Source organism: Falco rusticolus, chromosome 1 (genome assembly GCF_015220075.1).
Source record: "Falco rusticolus isolate bFalRus1 chromosome 1, bFalRus1.pri, whole genome shotgun sequence".
Classification (NCBI taxonomy): Eukaryota; Metazoa; Chordata; class Aves; order Falconiformes; family Falconidae; genus Falco; species Falco rusticolus.
The window spans coordinates 38,846,932-38,861,708 of record NC_051187.1 but is presented as its reverse complement, the minus strand read 5'-3'; the positions used below and the strand labels follow the sequence as shown (position 1 = coordinate 38,861,708).

Below are 14,777 nucleotides of genomic sequence, written 5' to 3'. Positions count from 1 at the left end.
GCCGCCGCCGGGCAGCGCAGGAGCCGCGGCACAGCGCGGCCATGCCCGCCCCCGCCGCGCCCCGCCGCCTGGCCGCCGCCGCCCCCGCCGGCAAGGCCAAGCTCACTCACCCCGGCAAGGCCATCCTGGCAGGTAAGCGCCCCCCGCCCCGCTGCCAGCGCGAGTGGCCGTGCCGGGCGGGGGCTGCCGTGACGCGCCCCGGGCCCCGCAGGTGCCGCCTCCATCCCGCCGCTGCCGCCCAGCCCGCGGGCACCGCCCGTCCCGCCCGGGGCCGCTCCCGCCGGGCGCGCCCGGTAGCCCTGCGGCCAGCCCGGCCCCTCTCCCGCCGCCTCCCGGCAGCCCCGGGGAGGTGGCCCGCGGCGAGCCGTGCTGTCCCCCCGGCTCGGGGCTCTGCTGCCGGGCTGCCGCTGGCCCTGCAACCTGTGGCCGCGCCGGGGCAGGCGCGGTGCTGGGGCTGCGGAGCGGGGCAGGGCTCCGCGTCAGCGGCAGGGAGCTGAAGCGGCGGCAGCGGGGCCCCCTCGCTGCACCCCCCCACTGCACCCCCGGCGGGTTAAGGCAGAAAGCTGAGGGGGCAGCGCTCGGGTCCCTGCTCCAGCCACGTCTTGCACGCTGCTTTGGTACAGCTCCTTTTGCAGCTTCTCGGTGCCTCCTTTGTGTCTCTGCATCAGTCTCCGTGGATCAGGGTGTGTTTTCCCGTCCAGTTCTGACCATTTCCATGGGATCTGAATAGGCTCTGTGTGCTGCAGTAACTGCAGAGTTAACGCGCTTCCTTGTGCTGGTGGCTGGTGTGAGCTTGGTGCTGAATGGAGTCCAAGACAGTCGCAGGCTTGTTAAACTCCTTTGTAGCTGTTCATTAGCTCCCTGGTTTCTCCTGCTACTTGCAGGACGTTTCCCAGAGTGGAGGATAGTGTCTTCCCTTTGGAACAAGCCATCGGGGCCTCGGCGTGATTGGCCTGGTTTCGAGCTTTTGTGTTTTCCAATCAGTTCCCCCTCCTACGATTGTGCCTTTGTTCCTCAGTCTAACTCCCCGCTTCCCTCCGAGGGCAGAGCTCCAGCCTCCCGTAGCAGGGACCCAGGAGGAGTGAGGCTCTGCCCATCCCGGCTGGCACGAGGAGCTGAGCCGTCGCCGCTCCGGCTCTGCCCGCCAGTGCTGCCCCCACCCCAGTGCTCAGCCTCCCCTTGTGCAGATCCCAACTGCTGGGGGTGGCAGCGCTGTGGGAAATGGACGTGAGTGCTGGAGCTTGCCAAGGGTGACGAGGCCTCGCAGGGTCACGTCGCCTGGAGGGTCTGTGCCGTCACCGGTGCTGCCCGGCCAAAGGGCTGGGGTGCGAGAAGGTGGCAGCCGCAGCCAAACAAGAAGGTGTCTTGTCCTTCAAACGAACCCTTCGGTGAGGCCAGGCTCCTCCAGAGCTCCTCAGGGCTCTCCAGACTTGTGCTGCCACCCCTTCAGAATGGGTTGTTAGTTTAGGCCTCCTCTTATCCTCTTTTATTTACAGGTCTTTTAAATGGGATTTAATCCAAACCTAGGATGGGAAAGGCAGACTGTTTGCTCCTCAGTCAGCCTGAGGATCATCAGCTGTGGGCAGCTTATCGGCATACTGTGACAGAGGCTGCAGCAGGCTTGCCCTGCTCGCCCCTGCCAGGAAAGTTGCTGTGGGTGTGCCTGGAAGCTGTTCAGGTGGAAAGAAAGGGACATGGTGCTTGTGGCCTCTGTCAGGTGTCAGGCTGGGCAACATAGCGTAAAGCTGCACATGCCCCCGCTTGGAGGAGCCCTTCTGGGTCTGCCTGAGGCTGCAGAGGTGGAAGAGGGACCCTATTAAGATGCTAGTCTTCTCCTCCAGCACAGCAAACCAGAGTAATTGGTTAATAGGCAGCCAAGCCTCTGTGGCATCTGATTGTATTAAAGAATCACATAAATGGGAGAAAGCTGCTGTTAACTCCCTGCATCCCAGTCTGCTGAGCCCTCCAGCCCCTTGCTGGGGGGATGCAGTGCCATTTGTGGCTGTCTCTGCTGACTTTAGGTGGTTTGCTGATGCTCTTAATGTTTCTCATCTGACATCTGTCTGCACAATAGGGGTGTGTGCTCCGAAGCTGAACTTCCTGGAGAGCTGGAGGTGTTAAAGATGGACTGTTCCTACTGTGCTGTGCTTAGTCAGCCTCATTTGTGCTGGTGGAGTTAAATAAGCAGCCGTCATCCCACCCTGGATGCGTATCAGCTCCCAGACCTTTGTGTAACTGAGATCCTCTGCCAGGGAGGCACAGCTCCGCTGCGCTGCCCAGACCTGAGCAGGCTGGCGCTGGCTCTTTTCTTAAGAGACAAGAGTGAAGCTCTGGCTGCCAAGAGCTCTTCTCCTTCAGTTGTTACAACAGACAAACAAGAAGTTAAAAATTAATTTACTAATGGGCTCTCATTTGTCCGAGCAGTTGTTGTGTGCCAAGGCAGCGCTTCACCTTGCTGTGACCACAGTTTGTGCTACTGCCGGTGCCGCGGCCATGTGCGGCCTGAGCACACAAAAGCAGCTTGGCCATCCTGGCCGGTTGGGTGAGTGTCACTGCCAGGACTTGGTCTTGGGGGTGCTCCGTGCAGACTGGGCTTCCAGAGGGCAGAGCTGAGTGGGTGCAGGTCACTGACACTGTTCAACCTGTGGAACCCCCTTTGCAAGGGGAAGAGCTTCCCAGGTTCTGAATTGATGGTACAAGTTGGTTTGGGGGACCTGGCACTGGATCACAAGTGACATGGCTGTAGAACATTAAGCTTTGATATAGTGTGCCTTGGCTTAAACTTGGTTAAAAGACTGGCAAACATGCAGGCTTTATGCTGAAGCAGATATTATCTGTCTTTCTAACTCATCTGCTGGCTGTTACCCGCTCTAAAGCGGGCATAATTTTCTTGTGAACTCATGAGCTGGGTTGAGGGCCAGCTCACATCTCTTCTGCTAGGCAATAACCTGTTAGCAGGCAGACCTGGGAGTCCGGCCATGCCTTCAGCCTCCCTACAGCCAGCTTAAGGGTTTCCAAACAAACCTTTTAGCCAGCCAGGCTCCTGTCCCTCCTGCCAGCCTCCTGCAGGGTTGGGTGCTGCCAGTCCGCTGTGCAGCTCCCAGCACGGGGCCATGCTGCAGTGGGCAAGCGGGGAGGCAGGAACACTGGCTACGGAGCTGGTGGAGGCAGTCACCCCTGTTTCCTCAGAGGGCTCCTTTCTGGGTTTTCGGGCACCATGGTGCTGTTAGGTCAGCTCGAGCCAGCCTGCGGTGGACTATTTAGAGTGCAACACAAATGGTCCTTGCCATTTTGCAGGCAGACCCCTGCATCTCTGCCCTCCTGAGAGCTTTGCTCCTGGTTAGCAGTGGCCATTTGATGAAAGGCTTTGCCTGCCCTGCCCAGAGTTAAGTACAGTCTTACTCTGTTTTTAGCCAGCTTTGAAGCTGGGGTCTGCTCCCTCCCACAGAGAAGCTCCCAGCTGCCTTGCTCTTTGCAGTGGTACCTCTGCTTGCCTGGGGGCTGGTGCACAGTTGCTATTCATGCCTACACCTAATCCAGCCTGGTCGGGGAAGCAGGACGCCTGGATGCTGTCCTACACAGTGCTTGATTTGGAAAAAGCTTGCAATGGCTGTGGCTGCTGCTCTGGTGTTTGCTGCAAACATTGAGTACCGCTGGGAAACAGCAGTGGCATGCACCGTGGTCCCGGGAGGATCACGGGCAGCAGGGAGAGGGACCCTGCAGGAAGAAGGAGAAGGGCCTGCAGGGTAGGGCATGAAGCACACCTTCAGCAGGGAGCCCGAGATCACACAAGAAACAAAGCAGTAATTAGAGCTTCAGTTTCCTCTTCTTTGTTGATGTCTTGATATGATCTTTCTTAGGAAATGCTGTGCCTACAGAGGAGAGCAGTCAGGGACTCCGTGTGAAACCTGAGACTTGCTTCTTGGAGAATAGGATCTCTTTCCCAAAAGTCCCAAGTCCAGCTGGACTTCAGGGCCATTGCCCTCTAGGGAGGGTGGGAAGGAGGCTGTGCTGCCGGGAATGGCTGTGGTCCAGCATGCTCCTAGGCTTTTAGATAGATGTCTGGTGCTCAGCAGGGTGGAGAATGTTTCTTTCTCGATGCTGAGCTGGGGGAGCAGGGTGGTGGGCTGAACATGGCAGGGGGAGGATTGGGGAGCATGGAGGGAACCAGTCTTGCCAGCTCCGCTGGCCCTTGGTGCATCCCGCCTGGCTGTGGATTCCCCTGGGGTTGTCTCCCTGCTATTTGGGGAGTGGGGCAAAAGAAGCATGTGCCTGTGAGCCCTCACGGACCGTAGCTGCTGTCGAAACCTAAAGCAGCCCCAAAGCTTGAAACCTAAAGCAGCCCCAGCCTGTCAGCCCCAGGACTAGGAAACCACATTGGAGTGCCCACCTTCAGTCTGAATGAATTCTGTGTGCACTGGGGTCTGCCCTGGGCTTGGAAATTTGAGTTTCTAAGCTTTTCACATGCCTGATGCTCTGCTTGTCATTCTGCAGGTGACCATTTTCTCTGGGTTGACATAAATGATCAGAAGGAGCCATCCATCTTCCTGGAGGCGATGAGTACTGCGAGCTGACAGCTCAGGGATGTTGCGGCGTCTCTCGGCTCTGATGACCTTGTGCGGTGCATGCCAATGCAGCCTCTGTGCTCCTGCCTGAGCTGTGGTGACCCTGTGCTTGTGCTCTGAGGTCTCATGTCACCTCCTGACAGCAGGGGTTGATTTTTTGCTATCTCTTTCATGCTCTAGTGACCGCTACAGCGGTCAGTCCCCTGTGCCGGTGGCCATGGGACCAGAGCCTGTCCCCAGGAAGTGGCTTCTCAGTCCCACCCAACGGTGGCTCCTTCATCCAGCTACAGGGTTGTGCTGGGGGAGTTGTCCAACAGCCCTGGGCTCTGACATCAGCTCCCTGTTGCCTGTCTTTAGAAAGATTTTTGGACGCTTAAAAAGTAAGTGTCTGAAGCAGTGTGGTGGGTTGGTTGGGAGCCAGCTCACAGTGATGGAGCTGGGGCCTCAGGGTGTGCAGGATGGCAGGGAGAAGGTGAGTTGAACCAGGATGGAGGACTGGCCAGTCCCCAAAGGTGGAGTCAGCACCAAAGGCAGATGGTGCTGTGACTGCGAGCAAAGGGGAATGGTTTCTACCATCATACTCACAGCCAAGAAGTTTAAAATACAGTAATGATTTATTGGAATATTGGCCCATTGAGAAGTAAATGTAAAGAAGCAATGAATGAGCAGGTTGTGAAAGGATGGCCTGTTGAAACTGGACAGTTCCAGTAACGTTAGGGACAAATTACTCCATCCCATCCACAGCATTATCTGCAGCGCTGTTTGCACAGGGCTGTTTACCCACCCTACGGAGGCACATTTCATGTTTGTCGTTCTGTGTATCCCTGCCGGGGGGATCAGACTTTCACCAGCCTGGCCACAGCACCCTCCCATGATGAAAGCAGCCACGTGTGTGTTTACCGATAGACATGCTGAACCCCCATGCCCCCCACTGGCCTTGCCCTTACTAGATAGGAGACGGGGGCCCTAGCCCCAGCGCAGGGGATGGACACCCTCTGGGATGGGCTGACCTTTCGCAGGACATGTCTCTTCCCTTCAAACCAAAATGCGGGTGATCTTCTGGCAGTCTGGTTTGGGGCAGGCAGCCCTTCCCTATCTCAGCACCGTATGAGACGTTTCCCCGTGGAGGAGCCCGCATGATGGTTTTCCCCAAGGACAGGGCTGTGCATGGCAGGAGGTGCCCAGGACCACCGCGCTAGCCCTGCTGAAGGCCAGCGCTCCCCAAGAGCACCAGCCCCAGCAGAGCACCTGCCTGTGCCTGAGCCAGGCTCTCCCTGGAGCCCGCAGCCCGTTTCACAAGAGCCGTGGTGGGATGGTGCGGGGAGGGTGGAGCCCGTTAAACCCGTTTCACCACTGCAGGCAGGGCAGGATTTCTCCACTGCTGCCTTTAGCTGGGTGATGTTAATGGATGGCTCAAGAGCAGCATGGATGGCTGCCAAGAGAGAGTCGATCCCTTGGCGGCAGAGGGGTCTGTGCTGTTGATGGGGCAGCACCTGGGCTGCAGAGAGCTGTCATGAGCTGGTGGTGGGTGTTTCTGCCTCCATGATTTGTAGCACCCTGCTGGTCTTCAAACAGCTTTTTGGTTTTTTTTTTATTTCTCCAGCTCTGAAAGCTATCTTGGCTAATGGGGAAGGGCACCAAGTCTCCTGTGAGGGTAGGAACTGTAAGCACAGCATCCTGGAGGCAGGCAGGATTGCCTGCGGTGGCCTCAGTGTGTGGTCCCTGGCATGGGTCTGGGCTGCTCGGCTGACCCTGTACACCTGCACCTTCTGCAAGTGGCTCGGGTGCCCCCTGAACAGGGTGGAGCGCAGGGCTCAGCTTTAGCTGATGCTCTGGAGAGGAGTGGGAAGCCTGTTTGTGCCTTCCTGCTGTGCAGCCGGCAGGAGGGACAAGCTTCAGGCATGAGTCCTGTGAGAGCTCTGCTGCTTTGCTTCCAGGCCCTTAGGAATTATTTTCCCTGGCCTGAAAGCATCCTGTCAAATCTGAAGTTAAAAGGAGCTTTTTGTATGGAAATCAGGTGCTTGTGTATCTGCATGTGAAATTACCCTTAAAATGGAGAGGCTGAAATTGCTCTCCAGGTGCTCACTTCTCATCAGAGCTGCGCGGAGACCTGCTGCTCTGCCTGCAGGAGCAGGATGCTCATGCAGGTGTAGTCACTCGAAGGAGTGGCAGAGGGCCAGTGCTGCCTCCTGCCCCTCTGTGGCTCCCAAACAGGGCAGTGGGTGCTCACTCGGGCACTTGCCTCCAGCCAGGGCTTTGCAGGGGGTGACAGTGCCAGCCCCGGCTGTGCAGCCTTAGGTTGTGTCAGCCCCTGGGGGTCTGCTCATCTTCCCCATCGTGGCTGCATCCCCCCGCCCTCAGCACTGTCCTGGACACTGGAGCTGGGGGTTTTTGGACAGGCTGGCCAGGGGGTGGCTGGTGGGGTCCCTGGAAGCTGCTTGTTGATGGGGTTTGAGGTCATTAGCTGAGCCTGCGTGCACTGATGCCGTCATGTGCTGCGCAATCATCACAGGGCAGCACCTTCCCACTGTCCCTAAAATCCTCCTCTGCTTCCCCCAGCTCTCCCCAGTGGTGCCCACGGGCTGTGGCCGTGTCCTTAAGTAGTGCTGCTGGCTCCTCCGCAAAGGAGAGCTAAAGCTTTTCTGGGAAAACCACACCAAGTGGCTGACAAACAGGTACTTTTCCCTTCTCTGCTGTCCCTGCTGGGCCTGTGGGTCAGGTTTGCTGGCTGTTGCCTGCAGCGAGCCGTTCCCAGGGCCAGGAGCAGGATCCTCACCACCACAGGCACCTCTGGGGCCAGGCAGAGCGACCTTCCCTGAAGGATGTTCTCTCTGCTCTGGCTCTGCTACATCCAGCTAATAGCTGAGAGCCTTGGCTCAGCGTCCACGCCACCCCGCTTGCTCTTTCACCTCCTGAGCGCTCGCTGCCGGCTGTTCCTGCTGACTCCGTGGTGTTGCAAGAGCTGAAGCTGCTGGTTAAAGTCCGGGTAAACAGGTTGCAGAGCGCTCAGCAGCCCTGGCGAGGGAGGGGAGTTGAAAGAAGCTGCTGCTCGTGGGCAGTGGGGTGATGTATTTGCATAGAATAAATTTTCTGCTGGAATATAATAGTGTGAGAGGACACACAGCAGCAGAGCAGGGCCTGTGATGGGTCTGGCTTCCAGGGAGGGAAGGGGCTGCAGGGCAGGTGGTTTGTGCTGCCCTGTCTCTCTGCAGGGTAGAACAGGATAAAATTGCCCCAGGTCACAGATTGTGTCTGAAGTCCCTGCTCTGTATGCCTTCCCGTGGGACTTGGGGCCAGAGGAACACAGGGGGGTAGGAAGGGGACCTGGCAGCACAAAGCAGCTGCTTTCGGTGGCTCTGGCGTGGGGACACTTTTTGCATCCAGCTCCCCAGTTTGCTGTGGGGAGCCAGTGTGGGCACCTGGTTCCTCCGTCCTTGGCTCGGGTGGCCCCAGTGCCCCAGATGCTGCTGGATCACAGGGACAGCATGCTGTCCCTTTGCAAGGGCACTTCACAGGCTCTTGTGGATGTGGCTTTGCCTGTGGGATGCCAGGCAGAGCCTCTCTGCCTCACCTGTGGGGAGGAATGCTCTTAATCCTGGTGGCTGCTGAGGCTGTGGACGGGTTGCAGGAGGTACAGCATCCCTCCCTGTGCCGTTTGGCGTAGCTGCTGTGAGCTGAGGTGCTGGTTGCCCCTGGACTGGGGCTTGTCCTGGGTGTTTCCCTGCTGTCTGGCTTCCAGAGGTGCCAGGGTGGCAGCTGTTGCTACAGGGACAGAGGGGGAACAAACATTTACAGCCCTTAGAATGTCCAGCACTTCAGGTCTGCGGTGTAGGAGGGAGGGAGGTGGCCTTGGCCACAGCTGCAGCATTCCTGTGGCCGTGGTGGCAGCGAGGCTGGTGGCACAGTGGCATGTAGCAGCACAGAGATGTGCCAGCTGCTGCTCAGCTTTTCAGGGACTATGACACCCAGCTGGAGGATGCTGCTCCTCCTCACACTGCTCGCTGGGCACCCACCTGCTGTTCCTGCAGGAGCTACTTGGCAAGTCCCTGTGCCATGGGACCGGCAGCGTCTGCCACCTCTGATGGACCTGCCAAGGATGGGAGAGGGGTGAGGGGGCAGCGGGAGAGCTCTGGGGACCCTGGGGATGGTGGCTGCCCTGTGGTGCCTCTGGGAGAGAGCCAGCGGCTGGCCACAGCGACACGAGCTGGCCTCGCTGTGGCTGCCACAGCATCCTCCCACGCCACCACAGCTCGGGGTCCTGCAGAGGCGTGGAGGCCAGCAGCAGTCGCCTGTCGCCTCCCAGGAGGAGCCTGCCTGGCCTGGGCTGAGCAGCTCCGGCCCCTCCTGGGAACACAGGAAAACAAGAGGCCTCTGTCTGCAGTGGCAGAGCCAGGCTGGCCTTGCGCCCTGTCCCCAGCGCCCCACGGGGCCGGGATGCTGCCAGGCTGGGCTGGCGGGTCCTGCCCTGGCCATGACAGGCTGGCACTCGGTGCCATGGTGTCCCCATCCCTGCCATGCCCATGGGAGCGGGGGGCTGCTCCTTGCCCAAGGGGCTGGGCTTTCCCCTTGTGCCAGCTGTGCTGAGTGCTGGCGCAGCTCCTTGGCTACACTAGGAGGCTGTTTTAAGGTGGGTGCTGCCCAGCTGCTGGAGGGAGCGCAGCGAGGCTGCTTTCCTCCAGAAGGACGAAGGATGGGCCTGGGAGAAGGCGGCAGTGCCCCAGGGGATGCCAGCCTGCGCGCTGGGACATCCCTGTGCTGGCTGAGCCTGGCAGCAGCACTGCGGGAGGGAGCCGGAGGCAGCACCACAGAGGTTAAGAGTCTCTCTTGTAAATTTGAGGGCAGTACAGAAGAAATAAGAGGACATGAGAAACTCTCTTGGTCCAAGGAGCTGGAGCTGCCTGCTGCTGTCCCAGGGAGCAGCTGTGGTGTCCCCTATCAGCGTCCCCTCGCAGGGTACTTTGGAGGGTGCTGATAAGTAGAGCTGTGCTTGGCTGCAGAGCAGGATAGCCCAACGCTGCACCCAGCCCCGGTGCTGGCCCTTCTCGCCCTGCCACTGTTTTTCCCTCTAGGCCACCAGCATGTCCCTGGGCCGTGGCAGGGCTGTGCCGGGGGTGGCTGTGCCCGCAGCTGCAGCTCTGCTGAGTCACACTGAGGATGTGGCCAGGCTGGAGGGGCCGGTGGAAGCAGTGTGGTGGGCTGGGAACCGGCAGCGACCAGACCCCACACCATGCTCTATCCTGTGGGCTGGGGGCCCACTCACCCTCCCTGGGCAAGGAGCCGGGAGGCCCTCGGCGGGGCTGCTCTCGTGGGTGCGAAGCCCCAGCAGCATCATCCCAGAGCTCCCCAGCATCGCATAGTGCAGCGCTAGCTGCCGCCGCTTCAAGTGTACTAAGAGGAGCCCAACCACTGAGAGCCGGCATCACCCGCTGCCAGATTGCTGGCGCATCCCTGGGCCGTGGCAGGAAAGGCTTCAGCCGATGTAATCAGCACCCGGCAGCTGCCCCTGCATGAGCCCAGGGTGGCTGGGCAGCCTTGATGATAATTGTGCTTCCACGCTGGCATGGCCACGTCTGCAAATGGGCTCCTGCCGGCACTGGGGCAGCGATGCTGGGCCTCCTGCAGGGCTGCTGGGCTCTGTTGGGTTTATAAATCCCTGTGCTGGCTGCTTGCTGCGGGGGTATGGGGCTCCAGAGGGGAGAGGAGCCTTTGAGAGGGAAACGATACTGAATCGGCAGCCGCGGGTGTGGTGTTTTGCCCAGTTTCCCCCTTTGGCTGATCCCTCGCCAGCTTTTGCTGTGGCCGGGTGGTGATGCCTGTGCAGGGTGTCAGGCTGGCGCAGGGCCATGTGAAGTCCCCAGGGGTTTGGCAAAGACAGGGACACCACGTCCCAGCCCAGACCTGACTGCCAGAGGTCTGGGGCTCAGCCGTTGCGGAGCCGGCAGCAGCCATGTGGCACTGGATGGGCACAGTGCCACTCCCATCCCCAGCGTCCCCTCCTCTCCCGTCTAGGTGGCCTGGCCGGAGGGATAGAGATCTGCATCACATTCCCCACTGAGTACGTGAAGACGCAGCTGCAGCTGGACGAGAAGGCAAACCCTCCCCGCTACAAGGGCATCGGTGAGTGTGCACCCAGCGCCCTGCCCAGCCCACCGGCTGTATTCAGAGGCTTCTGGGAAGCCTGGTTGGGGCTGAGGGGGGTTTGGTGGGGGGCACTGGGGGTGGCACAGTGGCCCTCGGTGTGGCGGGTGACGGCGGTGCCGCTGTGCTCTGCCACAGGGGACTGCGTGAAGCAGACTGTCCGTGACCATGGCATCCGGGGGCTGTACCGGGGGCTCAGCTCGCTGGTGTACGGTTCCATCCCCAAGGCCGCCGTCAGGTAGGTGTCCTGCTTGGCCTGGGGTGAGCTGGGGGGGACCCTGGGCAGTGGCAGACACAGGGGTGGGTTTGCCCTTGGTGTCCCCAGCGGCACTTTGCTGAAGCCAGGTGCTTTCCCAGGTGGGGAGGATCCTCTTGCAGGGTGCGTGGCTGCTCCCAGAGACAGACCCAGAGCAGGGGAGTGCAGCCCCCGGCCCGGGTGCCTGGGGGCTCTGGCATGGTGGCTCCTTTGCAGGTTTGGGATGTTCGAGTTCCTCAGCAACCAGATGAGAGACGAGCAAGGGCGACTGGACAGCACGCGGGGTCTCATCTGTGGGCTGGGCGCTGGTGTGGCCGAGGCTGTGGTGGTGGTCTGCCCCATGGAGACCGTAAAGGTAGGTGGGAGGCAGCCACCAGCATCTCCCTGAGCCGGGGCAGGAAGGGAAGGGGCAGGACCCAAGGGTGCCTGGCTTTTGGGGACCTGGGGGCTGTGGGGGTTTGCTTGGACTGGTTTCGTAGAGGAAGAGCTGATGTTGGAAAGCCCTGTGGAGAGGTTAGGTCTGGCGGCCACGGCCCCTTCCCTGCTCCGGGGAGGAGCCCCCCACCTAGGAGCCATACCGTCACCCATTTTAGTACTGTAAAGCCCATGCGGTTGCTGGCAGAGGTGGTTTCCCAGGTTTTCCTCTGCAAAATGCACTGCTGGCCATGGGCACAGGCTTCCCCTGTGGACTCGCCTGGCCACATGGGTTATCTCTGACCTTGGGACCATCCCTGGAGTGAGGCGCGAGTTGGCTGGCAGCCTCTGGGGCCATCGCATCTCCCCTCGCCCGGGCCAAGCGCGTTGTCTCCCCGCAGGTGAAGTTTATCCATGATCAGTGCTCCCCTAAGCCCAAATACCGCGGCTTCTTCCATGGCGTCCGGGAGATCGTTCGGGAACAGGGTGAGTCCCAGGGATGTGGCACCCTGATCCCTGGGTACTCCCACGCTGCGGGACAGGGCGGGAGGTGGGGGATGGGGACAGGCTGGGATCAGCAGCCTGAGGGGGGGGTTCTCAGCCCGCATGGAGGTGGTGCTCCCCTCCAACACCTTCTTGCTGCAGGATTGAAGGGGACCTACCAGGGCTTAACCGCAACTGTCCTCAAGCAAGGATCGAACCAGGCCATTCGCTTCTTCGTCATGACATCCCTCAAGAACTGGTACAAAGGTACAGTGGCCCCGTCCCCCCAGCTGGCTGCCTCGGCCCATCCTTGGGAGCTGGGTTTGGGCTTTCCACCAGCGCTGCTTCTCGTGGCTCAGCCCCTCGTGATGGATGAAGATGAAAGCCAGAGCAGGGGGGTCCCAGCTTGTGGGGCTGAAGGGTCCTGGTTCTGGATCATCACCTTCACTCCCATCCTGCATCCCTCAGCACTGGGTGGGCTTTGTGGGGCTGATGCTGCTGGATGGTCCCCTCCAAATGCCCCCCTCCCCAGTGCAGCACTGCACCAGCCCTGACCACCAGCAGCCAGACCTGGGACCTCCCCTGCAGGCTCTCTCGGGGATGTGGTGCCGCATCCCCATGCCACCACTCTGCCCTCAACCTCTCCTCCTTCACAGGGGATGATCCCAACAAGGTCATCAACCCCTTTGTCACAGGGGTGTTTGGAGCTCTAGCCGGAGCTGCGAGTGTCTTTGGCAACACCCCCTTGGATGTGGTGAAGACCAGGATGCAGGTATGGCACTGGGGCATGGTGTGGGACCACTCTGCCTGCGCGGGCTGGGGTCACCCACAGCTGGAAGTTGTTTTGTGCAGCCCCCAGGGCAGGTGCCTGATGCTGGCGAGGTTTGGGAGACGGCTGGGAATGCTGCCCCCTCACAGCTAGCCCGTGGGGGTGCTGGGAGCTGTTTGCACAGAGGTGGGGACATCCCTGCCGGGTTTGGTGGCTGGCAGCAGTGAAGGGGGATCAGTTCCTCTTGGCACTCCCCCAGCTCTCTGCCTCCCCTACAAAATCCCCCTGGATGCTCCCCTGGCTCTGGCCTCTGACCTGGCTTTTCTCACCCGGCAGGGGCTGGAAGCACACAAGTACAAGAGCACCTGGGACTGCGCTTACCAGATCATGAAACACGAAGGACCCCTGGCGTAAGCCCTGCGGTGGGGGCGGGCGAGGGGTAGCACGAGGGGCAGCACTGGGGGAGGATGCGCAGGGAGGGGGCTGTGAGGGCAGCCAGCCCCATGGCCCCCCTCTATCGTTGGCAGGTTTTACAAGGGCACAGTGCCTCGCCTGGGCCGCGTCTGCCTCGATGTGGCCATCGTCTTCGTCATCTATGATGAGGTGGTCAAGTTCCTCAACAAGGTGTGGAAAACGGACTGAGGGGGCCGGGCCGGGGCGGCCCCCACCTCCCTCGCCCTGCGGGGCTGCAGCTGGAGAGCCATGACCAAGCCCGCAGCTGCCTGCTGGCGCTGCCGGGGGCCAAGTCTGCCCACGGTGTGTGTCCCCCACCCCAAACCCAGCCACCTCTGTGTTTAGGAACAGGCTCTGAAGCAGGTTAAATTATTAGTTCTGCGCTAAAAGGAGCAGAGAGGGAGCAGCATCCCAGCATCCGGTCCCCCAGCATCCCAGTTATGCCCACCCTAGTCCCCTGGTGACACCTTCCCCTGGTCTCATCACCTGTGAGCACTGGTTAGTTGGGGTGAGGTGTCCCCTGGGATGGTGGCCTTGTGTCCCCAGGGCCCCTGGCGGCCAGGAGCTGCCTGCTGCTTGGGGGCCAGCTCTTTCTGGGGGTGCTGAGATCCTCCTGGGGGCTCTGTGGGTGCAGTGGCCAAGCTGTGCACCAGGCATTGCAGCTGGCGGGGGGCTCCTGGGGCTGACATTGCTGGCTGGGAGCGATGCGCCTGGTCTCACAGCAACTTGGGGGGGGGGGGGGGGCACCAGCCCCACGAGCTGGTGTGGCCCCAGGCTCCGTCCTCCCTGCCAGCACCAAGACTCCCCTGGGGTGCAGCACCCTGGCCCCCCGGGTCCCACTCAGCCCTATGCTGCTGAGCAGGTGCTGCCCAGACTTGCACATCCAGCCAGGCCTTTTGTCCTCCTCACCATGGGGCCAGGATTGGGGTGAGCCGGGTGCTCCCACCTCTTGCCATTTACAGTTGAGACGTGTACGTGAGCTGGGATGAGGAGGCACAGCCCCATGCCGCAGACTTGGCCCCTCCGCTGGGGGTGCAAACCCCTTCTTCTGCCACATTCCCCCCCATCTGCCTTCCTGCCACCTCTCCGCTCCCCATAGGTAACCCCATAGTTCTTGGAGCTTCACGCTGACCCACTAACAGCCATGGTGGCCGTGGGGCAGGAGCCCTGCCCTGCCCTGTGCTGGGCTTGGCCCCATGGGATTTGTGCCAATCTTCTCCCAAAGGAGCCGGGAGGTGCGGGAGCCAGGGCTCAGCCTGTCCCTCCTCCTGGCACTAGTGGTGAATGCAGCCTTAACAGGGGGGCGAAGGAGGAGAAGGGAAGCCCGGGTGCGGTTTACCTGCAGCTTTCTGCTCTGAAGCCAGTGAGGGTTGTGTTGATTTTTTTTTTATTATTATTATTATTATTCTGTTTTACATTTGCAATTTGAATAAAATCAGTCTGGCTTTAGCAGGTGCGTTGGTGTCCGGGCTGTGCTGAGCGAGCAGCGAGTGGCTCCTGCAGCGTGGGGATGGGGTTCCCCATCGTGTCACACTGGTGCTCCCAGGGGAGCGTCGGCTTCAGCCCAGCAGTGCCTGTTCATGGATGCTCCTGGGCAGCTCCAGGGCTGCGTTGTCCCATGCACAGCTTTTCATTAACCGTCCTGGTTAATTTTATTAAGTCCTGGCTCTGGCCGTGGAGTGAAGAGCTGGACTGGCAA

At 60.5% G+C, this 14,777-nt stretch overlaps 1 protein-coding gene across 1 annotated transcript; it reads left to right on the top strand.

Moving 5' to 3' along the window:
• On the top strand, positions 1 to 14,527 carry SLC25A1 (solute carrier family 25 member 1). The gene is made up of 9 exons (XM_037375168.1): positions 1 to 132; positions 10,575 to 10,682; positions 10,842 to 10,941; positions 11,176 to 11,314; positions 11,775 to 11,859; positions 12,019 to 12,123; positions 12,513 to 12,628; positions 12,962 to 13,035; positions 13,153 to 14,527. The coding sequence occupies exons 1-9, from the start codon at positions 42 to 44 to the stop codon at positions 13,265 to 13,267; spliced, it is 933 nt and encodes a 310-aa protein (XP_037231065.1). The 5' UTR covers positions 1 to 41; the 3' UTR covers positions 13,268 to 14,527.
• The last annotated feature ends 250 nt before the right edge of the window (positions 14,528 to 14,777 follow it).